General features: G+C 35.9%; 1 protein-coding gene across 2 annotated transcripts; it reads left to right on the forward strand.

Moving 5' to 3' along the window:
• The first annotated feature begins 263 nt into the window (after nt 1–263).
• Nucleotides 264–21695, forward strand: LOC131029570 (uncharacterized). Of its 2 annotated transcripts, XM_057960092.2 has the most exons (18): nt 264–1631; nt 1772–2064; nt 7251–7856; nt 7938–8012; nt 8183–8249; nt 8365–8427; nt 8566–8629; nt 8760–8853; nt 8939–9022; nt 9156–9245; nt 18903–18930; nt 19058–19404; nt 19558–19843; nt 20011–20072; nt 20191–20303; nt 20438–20525; nt 20633–20985; nt 21068–21695. In XM_057960092.2, the coding sequence occupies exons 1-17, from the start codon at nt 1121–1123 to the stop codon at nt 20909–20911; spliced, it is 3150 nt and encodes a 1049-aa protein (XP_057816075.1). In that variant the 5' UTR covers nt 264–1120; the 3' UTR covers nt 20912–20985; nt 21068–21695. The 2 variants fall into 2 exon arrangements, with proteins under 2 accessions (XP_057816075.1, XP_057816065.1); XM_057960082.2 differs by having other exon boundaries at nt 7251–8012; nt 21068–21693.
• Nucleotides 21696–22061: the final 366 nt, after the last annotated feature.

The following is a 22061-nucleotide window of genomic DNA, read 5'->3' on the forward strand; positions in this document are numbered from 1 at the left end:
GTAATCCTACAAATTTATATATTTAACATTAATTGCAACACTTAGCACGCCAGTGTTTCCCAGTTTTAAAAAGAAACGTTGTATTAAAGGTTATGGAGTGCAAACAAAAATAAAGTACAAAAAGCTCTGAAAATCAAAATTTGTTACCCCGCGCAAATCCAAAGGGTCCAAACGTGTTGACTGACCGTCGATTATCATTTCATCTTACGGCTCACATTCAATCCCGCCTTTGGCATCTTTAAAGCCATATGGAGAATTGGCGCCACGAGCTTAAACCTTCACGTTGAATACGAAAGACCTATTTTCGAACCTGGTTTTTGAACTCCATTTTCGCTCTAAGGCTCACATTTCCCGCTTTGATCAGACTCTAATCCGTCACAGATCTCCATATATGTCTGCAAATAGTCGCGGACAATTCTTTTTCCGTTAAAACGAAATCAGAATCAGGCTTTTCTGTGAAGCAATACCAAAGGAACGACGAAATTACAATGGATGACCGATTTTAGCAGGTCCCTGTCAAGATCTGCGAGTTTCCGACTTTGTGTGGCGATTTCAAGTATGCTGCTGAAGAAATTTGTTTTTAATCAGACCACAGGTAGAATAATTCTGAATAATACTTCTTGCTCACTGGAAAGGAAGGAATCTAGTAAGATGAGCACGTAATCTTGATTTTAAAAGGCTGAATTCAGAAGAAAAGGAATCACAAATAATAGTTTCTCAGATCAAATATTGCAATTTAGCGTCTTCCTAGATATCTCGAGAGGTTACATTTCGGTTTTGGAGAGCTGATATTGAACATTCGAGGGTTTGATCTTTTAGCTGTTTGAATTTTTTTCACATATAAGGCAAAATGAAGGTTTTTTGAGTTACAGGTTTAAATGAAGAGGCGACTTGCTTACATATTCAACTAAAAAGAAGTATAAATAAACCTTCAATTATTTTCCTTTTGAATAAGTGACAAAAGAGGCTCCAAGTGAGTGCGGCCTTCCGATTGAAGACCTTTTTTGGTTCCGTGTATAATATGCCAAGATATGAGACCTAGGTGTCTTTCATTAGTACAATTTTTCTTGGAATATATACAAGCTTTAATGTTTTTGAGGGTTTGGAGTCATTGATACTGATGGACCACCAGGAGGTGAGATTAGAGATCCCTGGCACAGGCACAAATGTCAACAGTACAAGTTATGACCCTGCAGGGGAAAAATCATGGTATATCCTTACAATTTTGGCCAGAGTAGGCAGGCCAAGTACGCCAGAAGAAATTTCGGAGAGATGCAGGTTTATCTCTATAACCCCGGCGGAAATTTTGCATCTTTGTTGTATTCCCGGTTCACCTCTCTACAATGTAGATGGTCTCATAACCTGCTCCCCTCTAGCAGTACATACTTTTGACAAATTCTGTAGCAACTCAGTGTTAGATTCAACGTGTACTAGTACCAAAGAAATGGTAAACGAGCTTCGTTTAAAAGGTCCAAGAAAAAGGCTCCTCGGGGAGGTGGTAAAAACTGTTTCTTCCAGACAAGCAAAGAGAGTCTGCAAACCAGGTACAATTTGTGCTTTAGAGAAGCGGCGGCAATCTCAAAACCCTTCTCCTTTAGGTCGAGATTCGTCAAATATTTCCCCGAATTTGGGTATGTTTCTGCTCTGGGGTTTTGCAGTTTTATCGAAGACTGAAATTTTGATGGGCGTTGGTTTTTCATTTTATATTTTTGACTGGGCTAAAGTCTCAATGACAATTGACCTTGTGATTTTTCTTTATTTTGTGAATTAGTGGGATTTGGAGTTGGTGATGGGGTTCCTGAAGTTAATAAAGCTACTACAGTTTTCGATGGAGCAGCTAAATGTGACGAATCTTTCAGAATTGAAGATGGATATTCTGGAGGTAATGGGACTCCCGGTGAAGGAGTTCTTGGAGTTGGCGATGGAGATGCTCAAGGCTATGGAGTTCCTGGAGTTGGCGATAGAGATGCTCAAGGCAAAGGAGTTCCTGGAGCTGGTGATAGAGTTACTAAGGATAGCGTAGCTCCTGAAATTGAGGAAGAAGCACCTACTGGTGATAACAAGGTTCTACGAGCTTACATTCTTTGTCAACTTGAGTTAGTCACAAAGCCAATGCATTATTTTTATGATGTTTTTCACTTTTAGATTTCATAGTTTGCAACAGGTGTTTCACCGAATCAGAATTATTTATTTGTCCTTTCTTTTTTGATTTCAAGCCACTCGTTGCTATTTTCGGATTATTTGAATATTTTCCGTGCAGGACAGTACATAATTTTTTTTCTTTCTCTTTAAATACATGGTCCGCTAAAGCTTAGACTAATAATTTTTCAATCTCTCCTATCTAACTGCTGTGATTTGAGCCATGGCTCTTGTTCTTATGCCAGCATTCAAGACTATTCAAGATGTGCGTATGGAATCAAAACATGGGTACATGGAAATGGATAAATGCGAGATTTTTCATAATTGTTTTTTTCAAAGAATTCAATACATCAAGTATTTGGTAAAAATGCCTAAACTTGCCATTCTCGTACACTCACCTTCAGATTGATATCACAAATAGACACACAGATCTAGAGTAGTGGACTTTTCGGCAATCTTTTTTGCGAGCAATGCTCATGTCCTTGCAAGCTTCCCTCTTTATGACAGCTTCACTATTCACAATTCTAAAAGCTGTCTCTGGACTAAGAATATTTACAAAACATGAAATGAATCGCCTTCCAACAATCACAGGTTGTTGAAGGTTGAAATAGAACTTCCCAAGATATACAATTAAAGATGGATGAAATGAGATGCATGTTACATTCGGCATTTGGATGTGCGTCAAAAACATCAATGTGTAATGTGTGGCATGCATTCTACAACTCAACTTTTGGAAGTGTTCATAACATGGCTCTTGTGAAGGTTCAGTTGATGAATAACACATGGCATGTCTATTGACACGAGATACATTGATCCTCTCATACTTAAGCATTCAATGTGGTATTTACATTGCGAGACATGATACCACAATATAATTATTCTATTGACCATGTTATGTCTTGTAAGTTGGCCCATAATTTGAACCTTGCAAGTTATTGTTGTTACTAGACTGTAAGGTGAATAACATGGTGCCAGTTACATAATATCAGATCACACGAGGATCTTGATGATACCCTTACGCTCCTTTTGAAAAATCACGTGGTTTCTGTAAAAGCAACACTCATTATGGTCTTGGTAAGGTATTGCTCCTGCAATATCACATACAATGGTTTTTTTAATGGCATCGTAGGATTCCTCTTGAAAAATTTAAGATTTCAGAAAAATAAGCAATCAATTCTGAGTCCATACAACGAAGTTATGACCTCTACAAGTCTCTGGCCTGTTTGAGAATGTGTCATTGTGGCCAGATCATAAGGTGATTATCAATATGATCATCCCAAGATGCTTTCTAACATGGTTCTTCTCTCAATATTTTAACAAAATGGTCTTCAAAATGGTCTTGCATTCTTGGACCACACAATGGTGTAACATATCTTACTTTAATTATTCTGTTCAGGGATTAACCTACGCCAGAGACTAAGTTCTACAATATTTACTAGTAAGCTTATGACTAATATGATATTATATTGTGTATTTTAGATATTAGCATGAAAATGCATCAAAAGTTGAATACTTTTCATTTTTCTAATATATGTTCTGGAGGTTATTAGTAAGTTGTCTTGAATTTCTGTCTTTGTTATGCATAAAAGTGAGAGATCTACCTTTGTTTTTTGTTGCTTCTATTGCTTTGTACATTCTCATATGGTGACCGATAACCATCTTTTTAACTTCACTTCGTTTCCTTTTGTGTCTCATTTCAAAGGAGGCTAGATTATTAGAGATGGAAACTTTACAAGAGGCATTACACTCGGCGAATTTCACAAAAGAATTTTTTTTTGGGAAATATTGCAGGACCATTGATAACTTCACAGTAGAAGAACTAACTTTATGACTTTCTCTCAAACATATTCCAAGAACATGAATATAGTGAATTGAATTCTCTAGAAGTTTGTGGGTTGGAGTGAAACCACAAGGCCACCGAAATTTCATTTTTGGCTCAGAGATGAAGTTTTTGCAAGCATTGTAGAAGATGTCACAATGATTAGGGGTGTTGACATCAACATCTATAGGAGCGAGCTATGACCTTGCATGCCCAAGTATAGGAATTGAGAACACCCAAGACAGTTCAAGAAATAAAATTATGGCATTTGCAAACTTGAAAAAAAAAAGCTACAAGAGTGGTGCAGAGAAGTGACCAGGATGGTGAGTTGGGGGCATTTGTTCATAATCAGGGACAGGGTGTGTTATGATATTGGATCTTAGAAGGTAGTGTAACTTGACATTAGTTTTAACAGTGAAGTATGATGACTTAATAACACATCAATACTTAACATGTTATTATTTTGGATGGTTGAACAAATATGTGAATTTGGTTGTGGATTGTCATGTTGAGTTAGATTTCCATGACTTAGAGTTAGAACTATGATAACCAAGTGTTGAAATTGTGGAGTTTGCAATGCAAACCGATAAGATCACAGTGTTTGTTTGTAAAAATTGGACAATCACAAATTCTCAAATAATTGATTTGTTTCGAGTGTTTATGTGTAAGAAATGTGCAGGCCACTGACAATGGCAGCAGTAACATGTGCAAAGAGATTGAGAAACCTGGTAATGCATTGAGGAACCTTACAATCTTGACTGCAAAATATACAAGAGTTAGTTATGTGATTGCCAGGTACAATTATGAAATCGTGTACATGACCTGAGTAGGAAGTCTAGTGTAACTTGACAATAGTTCTAACAGTGAAGTATGATGACTTAATAATGCATCAATACTTAACATGTTATTACTTTAGATGGTTGCACAAATATGTGAATTTGGTTGTGGATTGACATGTTGAGTTAAATTTCCAGGTTTAGAACTGTGATAAGCAAGTGTTGAAGCTGTGGAGTTTGCATTGCAGACCAATGATATCACAACACTTGTTTTTGTATAAAATTGAACAATCACAAATTCTCAAACAATTGATTTGTTTCAAGTGTTCACGTGCAAGAAATGTACAGGCCATTGGCAACGGCAACAGTCACATGTTGAAAGAGATTGAGAAACCTGGTAGTGCATTGAGGAAGCTTACAATCTTGAATACAAAAATATAGAGTAGTTAGTAATGTTATTCTCAGGTACAATTTTGAAATCTTGCACATGGCTTGAGTAGGAAGTACTGAATAAGGGGAAGAAAATGTCTTGGGGACTGCTACTTGGTGGAGGGAGTGATATCGTATGATACAGAATTCTATTCGGAATTTGTCTGGCTTTTCGGTTGTAACATGCAGCAGAATTAGTGACATGACACATATGTTACGGTTTATTGTAAGACAGTGATGTGAGATGCTGTTTGGAAGGGACAATGTATTAGATCACGAGCTTGGTAAGGATTGTTTTGTAGCAGGGAAAAATAATGTATATGAAAAGTTCACCAATTGATCAGGTGGTTGGGGTCCTTGTAACTAAATTCAATGTAATTAAATTCCTTGTAACTAAATTCAATGTAACTGATTGCATGCATACAACTGGAAGCCAATTGCGAAATGGGGAAAAAGAAAATGGGCTAGATGGATTGTGGCTTCAAGATAGACTGTTGCACAATTTCCCATGACATAAATATTTTAAGTATTTATATTTGTGTGCTGTTTTATCATTTTGTGTTTGCAATTAAACATTAGGAGGATACTATTTACTTGATACTCATAAAGGTGTGCACGCACACTGTTTTGTTATCAGGGAAGTCACCACGGTTAGAAATAGAATGCTTATGGAGACCCTCAAGAATACTGACTTTATTAGCTTTTGAGCCAAAGATTATCAATACATAGTGATGAGAGAGGTCATTTGGAAGGGGCAACGTATTATTATATTGTGAGCTTGTTAAGGACTGTTTTGTAGCAGAAAAAATAATGTATATGAAAAGTTCACCAACCCATCAGGTGGTTGGGGTCCTTGTTACTAAATTCAACGTAATTGATTCCATGCATACAACTTTGGAAGCCAATTGTGAAATAGGGAAAAATGTAAAGAGCCGGATGGATTGTGATCTCAAGAGAGGTTGTTACACATACTCTATATCACATAGATATGTAAACTTTTTATAGGTGTGCTCTGTTTTGTCATTTTGTCTTTGTAAGTAAATGTTAGGACAACATTATTTACTTGATACTCGTGAAGATATGCACATGCCCCCCACATGCTGTATATGTTATTGAGGGAGTCATCACAGTTGGACATAGAATGTCTAAGAAAACATCCAAGAACACTGACTTGATTGCTTCTGAGCCAAAGATTAACAATCCAGAGAACATCCTTTTCTTCAGATTACACACTGTTTATGTTATCAAGGGAATCATCACATTCAGACGTTAGGTGTTTAAGAAAACCTTCATGAGTAGACTTTATTAGCTTCTTTATTTGTAGATTAATAACTGAACCAAAGGACATTCTGACTCTGCTGAAGAATTTAGAGAGTTCTTTTGCCTTTCATGGCTTTGTTTTTGCCACATTCCTTTGCTGATCATCACATCCTCCTTGAGACTTGTAAAACTCAACCTTATAACCATATTCCTACCAGATTCTAGCACTACTCCCTTTTTGCCATTGAATTTGCTTGTTTTATTTCAGTTTCATCTGCTATGAATAATTTTGTAGTTTAAAAAAAGGTGTTTGATATAAACTTTGGCCCGTTTTGCTTTGAGATGAAGGGGCCAGTTATGTAGATTTATTTTGCCTTGTATATTATTTAATTGCCAAATTTTTAGCCCCTTCATTCTCTAATGACAGGATAAATAGAGCAAAGCCAAGTTTCAGTCCAAACATCTATGTTTTAATTTGTACCTTACATGAGTTTTCTTTCAGGCTCCCAAATATATGGCTATCAGCTTACAGAACAGTATTGTTATCTTGCATAGACTTGCTTTATTATAGAATGTGGTATCTTTTGCACTTTAATTTTATAATAGTTATGTAACTTGTGTGGCTTGTTTTCCTATTCTATTCAATTTTTAAAACACATGAAATTTGCTTCTGATTCAAATTCTATGTAAAAGATATAATTTACTATGCAGTTGAAATGCTTGAAAGCTTTATCAAGTTACAAGATATCTTTTCTTTCTGTGTAATCGTCAACTTTCTGTGAAAATAAATGACTGAAAATGTTGTTACTTTGGACGGTGATAAACAGAGAAATTCATTTCCATTGGAACATATCAGAATGGAAGGTGGTGCTGAGACAGGAGCAGTAGACATCAATATAGCTGATGCAACCATCCAATCAGAAAACTGTAAATCTCCAGTGGAGCCCATGCAGTCTTCTGGAAGTATAGATGAGAACTGTGATGCTAACAATGAACATTTCCACACATATAAAAGACAAAAGAGAGAGCTGTCTGAAACCCAGTTCGATTATATGGATAAAGATGTTTTTCATTCTGATACTCGTAAGATGGATTTTAAAACTTGTTCTATTGTATCACAAGTACAAGCTAGCATAAAGCCTGATGGAATTCAAAATTTGAAGCTAGAAGATGAAAGGGTGAAACATGAACATGCCACTGTAGTGGGAGATGCTGTGGTGTCATTGCAAGCATGCATCCCTTCTACAAAGATTAATCAGATTCCCGAAGAGGGAGTTCCTACAAAAGATAAAATTACAAATTGTTCTATTGCACATATTTCTCCAGAAGGTTCAGTAATTGATGACATTTTCAAGGGTAGTGATGGGAAATGTGAAAAGAAAGGTGCTCAAATCTTGAAGTCCAAATCAAAGTCTGAATTGCCATCTGAGAAGGTTGGTGATTTTCAGATTAATAAACTACGTAAAATAGAGCAAACTTGTGCTAATTATGAGAAGATGGGTAATGCAAAACAGAAGATAAAAAAAATTGGAAAGGCTCAGGCATATGTCCAGGAGGAAATGGATTCTGCAGTTCCAGCTTCTAACATGGTAATTTGTAATTTGGAACTTGTTTTGTAATGGTTTTATAAAAGCAACAGCAAAACCAAACATTGTGAACTAGAATATTCCCTTCTAAATCATGCACCTCATAGAGTTTGCATTATATACAAAATTTGTTTGAGGGTCTGAATGTTCTGGTTTTCAAAATATTTTTGCAGAATGATGTGGGGTTGAAGCGGATTCCTCAGTTTGAGTCGTTTATTGTTGAGGAAGAGGAAGGTTCAGGTGAGCGAATTTTGTTATCTTGAAAGTTTCACTTTAATAATCTTTTAGAATTATCAAATGGTTAACAGGAACTGAGATTATTGGATGTATAATTTCAATGGGTTGATGTATACAGGTGGATATGGGACTGTGTACAAGGCTCGAAGGAAGCAAGATGGAAAGTCATTTGCTATAAAATGTATGGGGGTAATTTGTGTTTCCTTTTCTATGAGAAAATGAAATATAACATACTAAATACATTACTTTTGGAATGTGGATAAACTTTATCTTTGTAATTATTTGAACACTAAAAAGGTTGAAGTGTTGTCTGATGCAGGTCCTCTTGAAAAAACATCGAGCAATTATGTGACTAATGAGATAAAGATGTTAGAAAGATTTGGGTAAGGTTAAGATGCAATAAAATTCTTCATTTAACAATGGTTTTTGTAATTTTTGTATTTATATTTCAATTAAAACTATAGAAAGACTTCCTAATCATGTGATTGATTTTAAGAAATGGACTGTTTTCAGTGGAAAAAACTTTATTATAAAATATGAAGGTGCTTTCAATGAGAATGATTGTGACTGCCTTATTCTTCAACACGTTGAACATGAAAAACCAGAGGTAGTAATGTTTTCTCTATTGAACTGCTTCATTTATATATTATAATTGAATAGACACTAGAATGCTATAATGGCTGTATTGACAGGTTTTGAGGAAAGAAATAAATATATCACAGATTCGTTGGTATGGTTATTGTATGTTCAAAGCACTACAAGCATTGCATAAGCAGGTAACTGTAATATAATTTTGTGAGTTACAAATTCTACAATTGATGATATTTTCTATTAAATAGTGATTTTATTTACTATCCCTCACTTCAAAAATTATATTTATTTGAATCTTTGTTTTATTATCTTTGATAGGGAATAATTCATAGAGATGTTAAGCCCGGAAACTTCCTTTTCTCTAGGAAATCAAATAAAGGATTTCTCATTGATTTCAACCTAGCATTGGTAAGTTTTGCTTTATTGGTGCCTTCTCAAGCTTACTTTTTTTAATGCATATGAAATTTTATCAATTTACACAATTACCATCCTCTTTTGCTTTGCTAGTATATGATAAATAGCCCTTGGGCTTTTTCCTTCTAGTCCTTTACGAAAGGAACTCAATGGATACAATAAGAAAGGAACCTTGGTGTGTTTAAGAATCATTTAAGAAAGAAATAACAATGATGGATTCTTTTGCCAATGAACGTTGACAATAGTTTAGGAAAAGTATTCCCATAGTACAAGAGCAAGTTTAATTCTCTAGAGTAAAGACATATTAACAAAAAAAACACCTTATATGAAAGAACTAATTAATCTCGTTTTTGTGTGTGTTTGTTACTTTTTACTGTTTTTAGTCTTGGTGGTTAGGATTATGTTTGAAGCATGATGGATAAAATAATTAAGGAACGTGGTGTGCTTACAAATGAAACAAATGTCAGTTATTGATTAATTTTCTAATAAAATCTGAATGTTGCATAGGACCACTTATACTTGCCCCCATTGTGCGATAATAGGTTCCCCTAGTGTAAATAAATATTAATAGTAAGAGGACATTATGCAAATGCTATTAGACTTTTGAGGTATATTTATAACCCCCAAGATTGAAAAGGGACAAGCATATTGAACTATTGAGACTTGAAGAATCAAAATTGTGAAAAATAAGTCGAATTTGTTAAAATTATTGTACATAGATTGATAGAAGTAAGTAAGATGAACTTGCACAAAGTGGGATGAATCTGCATGTGGGGATGAACTTCAGTTTGAAATTTTGATCCCAAGTTGTTGAAAATCATCATACTCAATAAAACAACAAATTTTCTACTTTTAGCTTTGGAAGGTTTCTTCTAGGGACCATAAATATAGGTGGAGAGTACATGTTTTGGCATAAGAGGCAAGATTTAAGCATTTGCAATGTGTTGAGATAAATACTAAGGCACATATTTTGGCTATTCAAAGTTTTGGCTTGAATATTTAATTGGAACCTTAAAATATGTTTACATGATAGCTTCAATACTAAGGCACATATGTTTACACGATAGCTTTAACAACTCAATTTTATGCTTTAAATTTCATAATTTAACCCTAAAATGATGACCCCTAATCAATACTTATTTGACTCTAGTAAACCTAAAAAAATTGCCCTACATTTATACATAAAAATACTAATATCATGGGTTGGGTTTCAAAATGAAAAGAGATGGCGGCTTGAAGTATATTATGCAACTAGTTAGAGCAAATCTAATCATACTTTTACATATATAGAAATGCCCACATTAACAAATTGGTTTTGCAAACAAGGTAAAATTGCAAACTCCTTCATTTACATTAATTGGGATTGAAACCCTTTAGAAATGCAGCAATGGTAGCAACTACAACATATAGTACAACATTATGCCCTAATAATCGAAATATTGGCTGTATAGTCGTAATACAATTGGAAATACAATGACTTACTCTTGAGGCAACTTGTGAATTGAACTGGCTTGATACTATTAAATAGCCATCACTATTAAAGTTTGAATGAAACCTTTGGGTGAGATTGCTTTTTGAATGAAGGCTTTTCATCCTTTGATGTGAGATCTACAAGGGTTTTGTCTTTCTATCTCCACAAACTCATGGATTCTCTTAATTAAACTTGGAGGCTTGAAAAACAAGTACACATTATGATTCCTATGGAGGGTTTGTTTGTGGGTTTTTCATGACGACCTTTTGTCTTCCCTTTTGGCCCATTATACAACTACAAAGGGTGTTGAAACTTGCAACACTACCTTTGAATTGCACTAGACGAGTGTTGTTTCCCTTGAATTGTGCCTAGAATAGTCCTTACATGTGTGGAAATGTGCTTGGGAGGCATGGAGAGATATCCCCTACACATTGTAATTATTCTTGGCAGCAATGATGAGGGTTCCTAGCGGTTTGAAACCATTATCTACCTCATTAATGGTAGTCAAAGTGTCCCTCTTTGTTTGCACAATTGGATGTACACAAGCTATGTCCTCAATTTAGTGATTGCGAAAATTGTTTTTTAGAAGATGCATCATCACTTTGTGCATTAATGGTTGTTCAATCATGTAGGGAGGTGTTGACGTGTATTTTGTACACAGCCTAACACAGAATAAAATACCTAAGGGTATCTTATCCTCTCTTGAGAAAATAGTCTCTAACTGCTGAAGATTCGCGTAAAGGATCAGTTAGGTAGACTCCAAGGTTCCTTTTAGTAGGGTCTCTACATGTGGATAAGCTCGCCGTGGTGTGATGTGATTTGCTGGAATCACAAGGGGACTTACATTTGGTGTTTGAACTTCCGATCTGCTTTGCTGGGACACAGGCTCTGACTAACTTAGATTAAAAAAAGGGAAAAAGGAAGGGGGTGAAGAGAGGATCTATTCCTAATACTAAGAATGTAGGAGCAATGATTTGATTTTTGATGAAACTCCAACTAGGTCTTGTTTTGACATCAATGGAACATCTACACAAGGCTAGTGCGATCTTCTAAGGGAAGCTTTATGATGTTCAAATCATCACCACAGGCATAGACACCATCAAGTTGATGCATATCAATGAAGAAGCGACAAATTGAAATTGAGCTTAGGCTGAATGATTCCAGTTGACTACGCAAGGCAAGTCTGCAATCAACAAACTGCTAGTAGTATGGATATACGAATTCCATCATCAATCAATCACATTTCCTCCATTCATCTAATCATCTACCATCTAGGATTGAAGACTCAACAAGAAACCATGCAAATTGCAAGAAACGACACACTTCACCATTACTTCAATGAAAATGGAGTTTGTTTACAATCAATGGCAACAATTTCTTGCCTTGTCCTCCTATTCTACTCTAATTACTATTCTATCAACTATATTCTAACTCTTCCAACTATTTACATGCTATCTCTAACTTATTGCTAATTAGCCTTTACAAATGAAATGCCTGGGCTTATATAGTGCCAACAATACAATTTGATGGCTTAGATCAATTCAAGATCAATGGCCAAGATTTTACAATGAAAACCCTAATTAGGGTTTGTTACAACCATTACATAACATTTAATGCCTGACCAATGATAAAATTGTATTGCTTGGACACATGTCCCTTCTAGAAAAATGGACCAATGGATAGCCGGGGTAGGTACATCGGAGTTTGTGCCACCTTCCATGAGTTAGGTACATTGAATCTGGACATGCTGAGGTGGACCTCACTGATTGGAGAAATGATGACTAGGATGCCACCTCATTTGACACTTGTAGCTTGCTAGATATTCAATTTGATGTCGTTGAGAGGCTATCTTTAATTAACTCTTGTCCTAACTCCTTGTGTCCTTGATGTGCAGGATGATGATGTACCTCGCCTTGGAACGTTGGATTGAAAGAGGTTGCCCATGTCCTTACTTGATCGTCCCGGCGAAGATCGTCCTTGATCCGGCTTGATTTTCCTTGATGAGATCTCCATTTGATGCCTACACAACATTTCAAAATTAGTAACATGATTTTGCAATACATAACATAAATTAGAGAGCAAATTTTAGGAAACTTAATGATAAGTCCTTTATTAATCATTTCCTAAAAACGACTATTGAGCTATGAATTCAAAATTTCAAAATTTAAGGCTATGACGATCAAAATTCAAAATCAATAAAACAAATATCGCCATACCTCAGTTGAGAGCTAACTCTAGAATGCAAAATGAAGAAAATCGCCTAGGCAAAATTGACGTTAGATCTCTCTTCAACGTGATCCCCTTTTTCAAAATAGCAATTTCGCCACCTTTGATATGTCTTTGACGTGATCTTCAATCCTTGGCAAATTCGCTCAAATGAAAACTTTAAGTTCGCACCACCTTGCTTTGAAACAAAATTCGCTCCCTTGAATACAACCTCGCACTTCTCCCTTTAATCGCATTTGAATGATAAAATGGTGATGTAAAAAAAATGAAATCTTTCACCCTCCTTATATAAGCGCTTACACCATCAATTCATTAAGGCCGACTTGGTAATTAATAAGGCAATTTGAACGATTTTAAAACAAATAACAAAGCCGACCTTTAAAATACCAAGCGCTCCATTCAATTTTAATTAAAATAATTAATTATTATTTGCCAATGTTTTTTAATTTAACAATTTCGATTTTTTAGAAGGCAAAAAACAATTAATTAATATTAAGTGCAATATTTAAATGCCATTTAATTGAATTTTCAAAAATTATCGATTTTCTTAGCATTTAAATAAATTCAAAATGTTTGTTTAGCGCCAAAATTGAAAAAATGGGAAGATTCAAACCTCATCGCCCTGGTCCTTGACTGAGGGACAGGAGCGATTCATCACTTTTGTCTTGATTCTTGCAATTTTACGTCCAAAATCTCTATCTCCACGTTGGATTTGGCATGTTCGCTAGGATTTTTTAAACTTGAGCGACTTGTCCTGCAAACAAATGTCCTTTAGGTGTGATATCGCCTTGGTCCCTTGGAGAGGGACAGGAGCGATCCCTACGTTTTTACTTGACATTCTTCGTTCTTGGTACCAATTCTTCGTCCATTACCTCTCAAAAGACATCCTTGATCTTGTGTGAACTTGCCTTGTCTTGATTTTGAAGGAGCATGAGTGTTTTAATAGAAATCGCCTTGGTCCTTGTCCAAAGGACAGGAGCGAACTTCAACGTTTTGAGCTTGTCTTTGCCTTCTTCAACTTGTAATTGCTATCAACACGTAAAATGAAGTCCCCCGATCCTTCTTAGTCGCTTGATGTGTGATAAACTTTCAAAATTTATGCCTTTATACAAATTTCGCTCTGGTCCCTTCCTGAGGGACAGGAGCGAACTGGGATATTATAGTGCAAATCTTTCAATGTTGGCGACCTTTGATGTTTTGTGCTTGATGAAGATGCTTCGAAACGTCCTTGCCACCTTGTTCTTTGTCTTGGAGAGGCTTGAACTTGAGGAAAAGGCAACATAACTAAGATATCGCCTTGGTCCCTTGGAGAGGGACAGGAGCGAATTTGTACTTGTAGTCTCAATCACACTTCGCCAACTTCCAAATTTATCTTCAACGGTCTCGTAATGTTCCCTTTCATTCATCCATGCCTTGAGATCAGTTGTAACTTGGCAAGAAAATCATCTATAACAAAAATCGCTCTGGTCCCTTCCTGAGGGACAAGAGCGAACTTAAGCATTTCGGTCCTTTGATGGCATTTGGTAATCTTCAATTTATCTTCAATGAGTTCATTTCACCTCCTTCCTTGCCTTCAAACATAAACTTGACTTGATCTTTGCCCAGATCGTACCTTATGAAGAATTTCGCTCTGGTCCTTCAGTGAGGGACAGGAGCGAAATTGACCCTCTAGGCAAAAACTTCATCATTTCATTGTTTTTGATCAAGTCTGGATGTTCTATCATGCTCATTTCGTCCTTCACCATGCCTTTGATGTCTCGATTCGTCCAAACAAGGACAGGAATGGCTCAACTAAGCATTTTCGCTCTGGACCCTTGGTGAGGGACACGAGCGATTCGCCTTGGTCCCTTGGAGAGGGACAGGAGCGCTTTTCGCTCTGGACCCTTGGAGAAGGACACGAGCGAAATTTGACTTTTCGCACTCTCTATTAGGATAATTTTTTATGGAATATAACATTTAAGTATAAGTGACACTTATACTTTAAGTTATATTCCATATATACTTTCAGGATGTTTGAGAGTGGTTTCAGACCTCCAGGAGTTATATTGCAAAATCTAGTTTTTGGAGGTTTTTTCAGTTTCCAGACTTAGTCAAATTCAGGATCAGGACATTCCAGACTTAGCCGAATTTCAGGATCAGGACCTTACTCAAGCCGGACTTACTTATCCATGTGATTCCCTGGGCAACGTTCAAAATGCAAAGGCCAGCTAACAAAACCCTAAAAAACCTAAAGAACAAACCCTAAAAAGCAAAAAACATGGGTCCCCATTTGCAATGGGGCGATGTGTGAAAACGTCACAACAGGAGGTAGGTGAGATGAGCAGCGAGAAATGGTAGGATTGTTCAAGTTGGACATTGAGGATATGTTAGGGTTTGTACCACAAGGATTAGGGTTTGGAAGGAAGACAACTAGTGAGAGGAAGTTTGACATTTTATGCAGGCATGTGAAGGATTGGAGTTTAGTAGAGAGGAATGATGGGATGGACAAGTTTGAATTCCGACAATGGAAAAGAGTGAGGTTCAGAGGAAAGGGATGACAAAATGAATAGCTTTGATAGCCTAACAAGAGAAGGGAATGGAGGTTGGGAATGGTTATGAGATATGCTTGAATGGGGAAGTTCAAAACCTCAATGAAATTATACAAGAAAATGGACTTAGGAGGAAAGTCATACGAGGAAGGGAAGCTTTTTGGCTTTGATGACTTGCACTAACTTTGAAAACTAGTCATGCCTCCATACTTAGTTTTTGGGAATCTTAGGTAGATGCATGGGGGATGAAGGGGAATAACTCATACACAAATTTGGATTAGGGAGAACATTGTGGCTAGGAAATGGGCATTTTAGACTACAACATAAATTATGGAAAAGGGGACAAGTTAGTGATATTAAGAGACAAAGGAGAATTTTGTTGTTCATAGCATAGATGAACTACTCGCCACTCGACAAAACTCGTCGAGGCCTAAAAAAAAAAACTCGACAACTTAAAAACACACTTAAATTTAATTAAAAATGCATTTTTTTTGGGCAAAATTTAATGAGAAGATGCATCCAATGAGTCAATAAATGAGAACACAAAAGAAACAAGCTGATTCTAGATATATTTAAATTCAAAGTGTCTACAAAATCGCATCCTCATGAGGAATGTTGATGGCTGGAAGCCTGGAAGCAAAATAGTAAATAGTTTTTGTAAAACCAAAAGTAAACACATCATTACAATTACAACTTCCTCTTCCCAGCTCTAGCAAAAACTAGGGGAGAGGTAGAACTAGAGGGTCTAGTCCTAGAAGTTTGCAGTGGGTGTGACTGTGCCTCCTCGCTCGGTATGGCTGGCTTGTCCTTCATCCTGGATGAAGCTATGTCTCCACTTGCTTCTGGCACTGGCAATGACTCCTCATCCTCATCCTCTTCCTCCTCAATGTCATCCAATGTGAAACCAAATCCACCCCCCTCCTCCTCCATAGCCTGCCTCTCCAAATCAGTGATGTTCCTTAACGACATTGTCAAGCCTCTTCAAACTATTACTCATCCTTGGAAAACTCGCAAGACAAGACAAGACAAGACATGAATGACCTAATCAAACACACATGGTTGCATGAAGATTGATGTAATTTGCTGTTCTGTGGTGTTTAAATCTTGAAGAATGCTTGAAGAATATGGTGGGATGAAATGTTGCCTTGATACTCAATGAATGCTTGATGATAGTGCTTGATAATGAGTGCTCGTGATGATAAATTGTGGATGTGAAAATGAAAAGGAACCAAAAGCCTCTCTAAAAAGGAAGGTATGGTCCATAAGGAACTGGAAACATAAAAATGTGAACTGTAAGTTGAATTTTGAAAAATTATAGTGACAGAGACTGGCAAAAACAGGCAGGACAAATCTGCATCAAGTGGGATGCATCTACACCTGCAGCAATAAATGTCATGTCCCCTCCTTGATCATTATATATAACCTAAATGAAGTAATTATTATTAATTAATATAATAATAATCAACAAATGATTACTTGGAATAATTAAATATTTATTTATTAAATATTATTATTTAATTAATATTCTTGAAATATTTAATTAAAATGAATTAATATTATATTTGAAAATATTATAAATAAATATTACATATTAATAAATAACAGTCTGTAACTGTAATTGATCAATAATGAATTATTAAGTAAACATTCATTATCATTTCTAACAAGTATAATAATAAATAAATTCAGAGAACAAATAAAAACAATATAATAGATGAATCCTGATCAATAAATAGGATTAATTATTAAATCATATGCTAAGTAGACTGCTGGTGTCAGAGATTGTCCCCTCAACAATGGACAGTGATAAGTCTAATAATGCAGCGATTAATATAAGGAGTTACAATTTAAAGATAGCATCTTGCCATTACCTGAATCAGTTCTAATAAGTGCTAATAAGGAGTTACAATTTAAAGATTCAGGTTAAGATTGATTTATAGTAGGGGACATTACAATAAATCCGTACGGGGACAGATCTGCACTTGCTAATCTGACATCCAATTTTTGAAAATCAGAATATGAAAGGAAAAGGTGACCTTTCCACTTCCAAATCGAGGAGGAATTTTGTAAGGCATTAGAAAGTTGATCCAGCACTGTAGATTACATGTTTTTGCTATTAGAGGCAAGATTTGAGTGTTGTACTGAGGAAGAAAAGGATAATTCAGCTATTCATATTTTGTAGATGCTTGACAAAATAGTTAAGGAACAAGAATTATTGTATCCAACATTTGTACTAGCTATTGGATACAATAGTTTTTTGATATCAAGTTATACAAGAAATTACCGCTACCAAGCTGGTTTTCCCTTCATGGTGTTTCCAGAGTAAAATCTTTGAGTTTCAGTGTTGAATACTTTCATTTCCAGCGTGTTATTTCCTGATTTTTCAAGAGCATTCATCTCTCTTTATACTGTCATTAGTTTCAATCAAGTAGAACAGACAATAAAATGTTTTTGATTCAAAATTCTACTTAATTTTAGAACTTTACAGATCACATAAAAAAGTAAGAGTTTGACTGGTTCTTTATAGGAATATGCTTTCTTCTAGGATTGCAAACCTGTTGAAGGAAAGATTTTGACCATCCCTAGTTGCAAAAAGGAATTTGATGCTCTTTTTGGACATATGCCCTATTTTATCAGTTTTTAGCAGCACCTCTATCATCTTTTTTGAAAGGCATTTCTTCATTGCTTGTTTAATTATGTTTCTATGCAAGTCATCTTCAATGGTTCCTTCATCTTTTACTGCATTCCTCAACATGTCAAGTGTTTAGCACCAGGAGAGGCTTTCAATTAAGAATGGAAGCTCCAAAATGCTATCCATCAATCTGATTGAAGAAAGCCACAAGTAATAGTCATATTCCTAAATTCTATTTGATTATGCCATCTTCTAGATTGTCTTGGATATGCTTTACCTGCTTCATTAAGATTTAGGTGTCCCAAATTTTGTGATTTTTTTGAAGACTAAATTATTACAGTTGCTTCCTTCATCAGAAAAAACATTCAAAGCTAATTCATATTGTGTGACATTGATATAGTATTTTACAAATTTATGCACTTATTGAGGTGGATGTTAAGAGTTTTATTCTTGTTACAATTTTATCTGATCGTGCCATTGTGGGAGATTAGATTGCACAGGATGCAGGTGCACAAAACTCTGTTACAAAGATATTGTTGGGTTTAATATATGCTTGTTTATTAAAGATATGTGTAGTCATAATTAAAACTGCACAAAATACAAAACAATGGGTGAATGTGTGTACTGGTTATCGATGTGTGTCTGGCAAACCTGTTTTCAGGCTCCTTGTGGTCACCTACATAAACATGGTTGATTGCCAACTGTCTTAGGCTGACAAAAAAGCAAAGAGAGACATATGAAGCTTTCAATACTGTAATTACATTCTCATGCTTTTGATGTTTCATTTTTTGCAGGATCAGTATGATCCAAATGCTGGAAGACGTAAGATTTTGTCTCACCACCATATCTGATAGTGTCTGATTAAATCTATTAAAAATTTAATTAGTTCGAAAAAAATATATATTGAGAAAACACTGATATCATCATGTACATTGTTGTTTATGTACAGCTAAACCTAAGATGCTTCAGAATGATAAGAGAAGTATTGTGGCTGCTGCTACTCACAAGCCGCCTTTCTATAGTGGCAGGAGAGATATTGCTAACATCCGACATAAAGCTTTAATTGCAGCTGCAGATACAACTAATCAAGAAAAACAAACAAGGCAGGTTCATGTCAAGCCATCTGGCAATGTGATCAATTTAAAAAGGAAAGTACAAACAACTGAGGCAAGACAACATGATTCCAACAATCACAGAACGCAAAGTAATCTTTCTCCAGATACAAAGAATGCAAACCACAAAATCAAGTTTGGAGAGAGAACAGCTGTAAAAGTTTCTGGTCTGCATTTGTGTAAGGTATCTTAGCTTTTATTGCATATGCGTTGATGAGTTATGTCAAAAAAATTGAAAAATGGACTATTAGACATAGATTGATTGTCTATATGCATAATTCTAAGGTTCTCCTATTTGTGCTGTTTATCTCCTGGTTTCTACCATGTGCCAATTTAGTCAGCATCAAAAGACATGACAAGTGCACGCACGCCCTCTGGAGGCAATAGAAGGGAGCCCTTACCCAGCCAAGGTAGGAAGGAGCTGCTCAACTTGATACACCTAGCACAGCAGAGCCCAGAACAGCACGCACCCATGATTCCTGTTTCTCAACGGAAGCGTGTAGCTGCACCCCAGGAGAGATTTAAAAGAGACAATGGTGGCATTGTCCATGTCTCTCCTATGCCATTTCAACCAAAACTTGCTACAGGCACATATGGCTTCAATGATATTCAAAAGAACAAAGGTCATTTACTATGTTTTATATTTGAATGTGATTTAAATGTAAAATGCTATTTGCATCATTTTATTTATTTAGTGTTGAGAAGAAAAAATGACAAGTAATGCCGATTTTCAATGCTATAATATTTGATTAACGTTTATAAATTTTAACTGTACCTCTTTTCTTTTCAGACAGTCAAAAGTTTAAAAGAGATGGACCTTGTGTTGGGACAAGGGGTTATCGAGCTCCAGAGGTAATGAGATGGTTGCTCAATTGTATTTCATTTCATTGGAAGCCTTCCTGTTCTAGAATTTGTACATGCTCTACTTAAAAAGCATTTTGTAGCTCAACATTGATTACTTTATTGCCAGGTTTTATTGAGATCTTTACACCAGGGTTGCAAGCTTGATATCTGGTCAGCTGGTGTAACCTTGCTCTATCTTATGGCTGGGAGAATTCCATTCCAAGCAGGCAGCCCTGATCAGTATGTACTAATTTTGAATTTTTTGTTCAAGCGTGTTTTCTATATCAATGAGACTACAAATACATTGCTATTGCCTATTTGATTCCCATTTCTTCTGTGTGACTCTTTTTAGTAAATCTATGCCTCAATTGCAGAGCTATCAGAGACATTGCAAAAATTAGAGGCAAGGAAGAAATTTGGGAGATAGCTAAGCTACATGATAGGGAGAGCTCTTTGCCTGCGGTATATATTTATGTGATAGTAATTAGTAAAAAATGCTCTCCCTATTTTGATTAGAAGTTACTGATTTCCAAGTAAGTTCTTCCTGAAAGTGTCGGCAATGATTGCAGGATCTCTATAAAGCTGAGTCTGGGAATGTATCAATAGAAGAGTGGTGCAAGAACAATACTAAAAGGCCTGAGTTCCTTGATAGTATTCCAACATCACTCTATGACCTTGTTGATAAGTGCTTGTGTGTAAATCCTAGACAGAGGATAGATGCAGATCAAGCTCTTGAACATGATTTTTTTTCTCCTTGTTATGAAGTTTTGAAGAGGACAAGGTCTTCAAGCAGGGAATCTGTTTTGACTGACGTAACTTCTACCCAAACTCTTGATAGTGGTTGTTGAAAAAGGCAGTTTGCCTACCATCCAAGCCTTCTATGGAATATAATGCTTCAAAGGTTCCCCAGTTTTACATTAAGGTAGAGTTCATGGGTTTATTTTCCTTTATTCGTAGCATAAAGTTTATCAGGATGCTGAATATACTTCAATTTATTGTTTCAGGTGATCGCAAGATTACACCGTGGGAAGCTATAACCATTGTATATTAATATCTTGTATCATACTTGATTTCTCTATCAGCTTCCATTTTTCTGCACTGAGAAAAGATTCTATCATCTCAAGGCTAATGAATGATACTGCTGTGGTGTAGTTGGAACTTGATTACTCCTCTCCAGGAAGTGTTCAATCTTTTTTTGAATCATATAATTTGACAAGAGCATAGTTGTGCCTACTATGCTAATTGTAAACTGTTCTACCCAGTTTGCTTTAACAAAACCATTCCTCCCAGCAGCTGAAGTTGCTTGTTAACATTCATTAAAGCAACTCTTGTAACCATAGGATTACATTCAAAGATAAATTCATTTTTAGTCCATTTAAAAATCTACAATCTCTGTAAACTTATGCATGGAACCATTTTTTCCCCCTTTACCGAGTGCATTGATGTAAAAAATTTCATTTCAGTTGTGTTTGAAATTGCAAGGGTGAGGAGATGAGGCCATATATGCAGAAACGGGAATGAATCTAACTGAGATTAGCCAATAATTATTTTTCAGTTTTTATTGCGTATACTACGTAAACACGATACGTTGTAACACAATTGATGATTAGCTTTATTTCATTTGCGCCTTTTCATCCTCACAGGTTTGATTGATAAAGCAATTTTCCTGTGGTATCTAAGCTGTTTTCTAAATGGGTTTGTATCAAAATTCAACTGGTTAATGTCCAATGGGATACTCCAGTTAATAGTGGATAAAGATGGCTTACAGAGTCACAGCTTTGGAGCTCCCAGGTTATCTCAATAAATTTATAACCTTCAGCCATTCTGCCGAATCAGAAACGTCTTTATGAAAGGTATATGAAGCGGAAGACGTCCACAAAATAGGCCTATTTAGGCATCCTGGTGTTGAACTTGGGCCTCGCTTGCAGATCTAATTGTTAGCTTCTGTTATGGGGTATAAAGGGTTCTTCTCGTCTCTCCTCCCGCTGTTTGTGTGGA

The sequence above is a fragment of the Cryptomeria japonica genome, chromosome 10 (assembly GCF_030272615.1).
Source record: "Cryptomeria japonica chromosome 10, Sugi_1.0, whole genome shotgun sequence".
Lineage (NCBI taxonomy): Eukaryota > Viridiplantae > Streptophyta > Pinopsida > Cupressales > Cupressaceae > Cryptomeria > Cryptomeria japonica.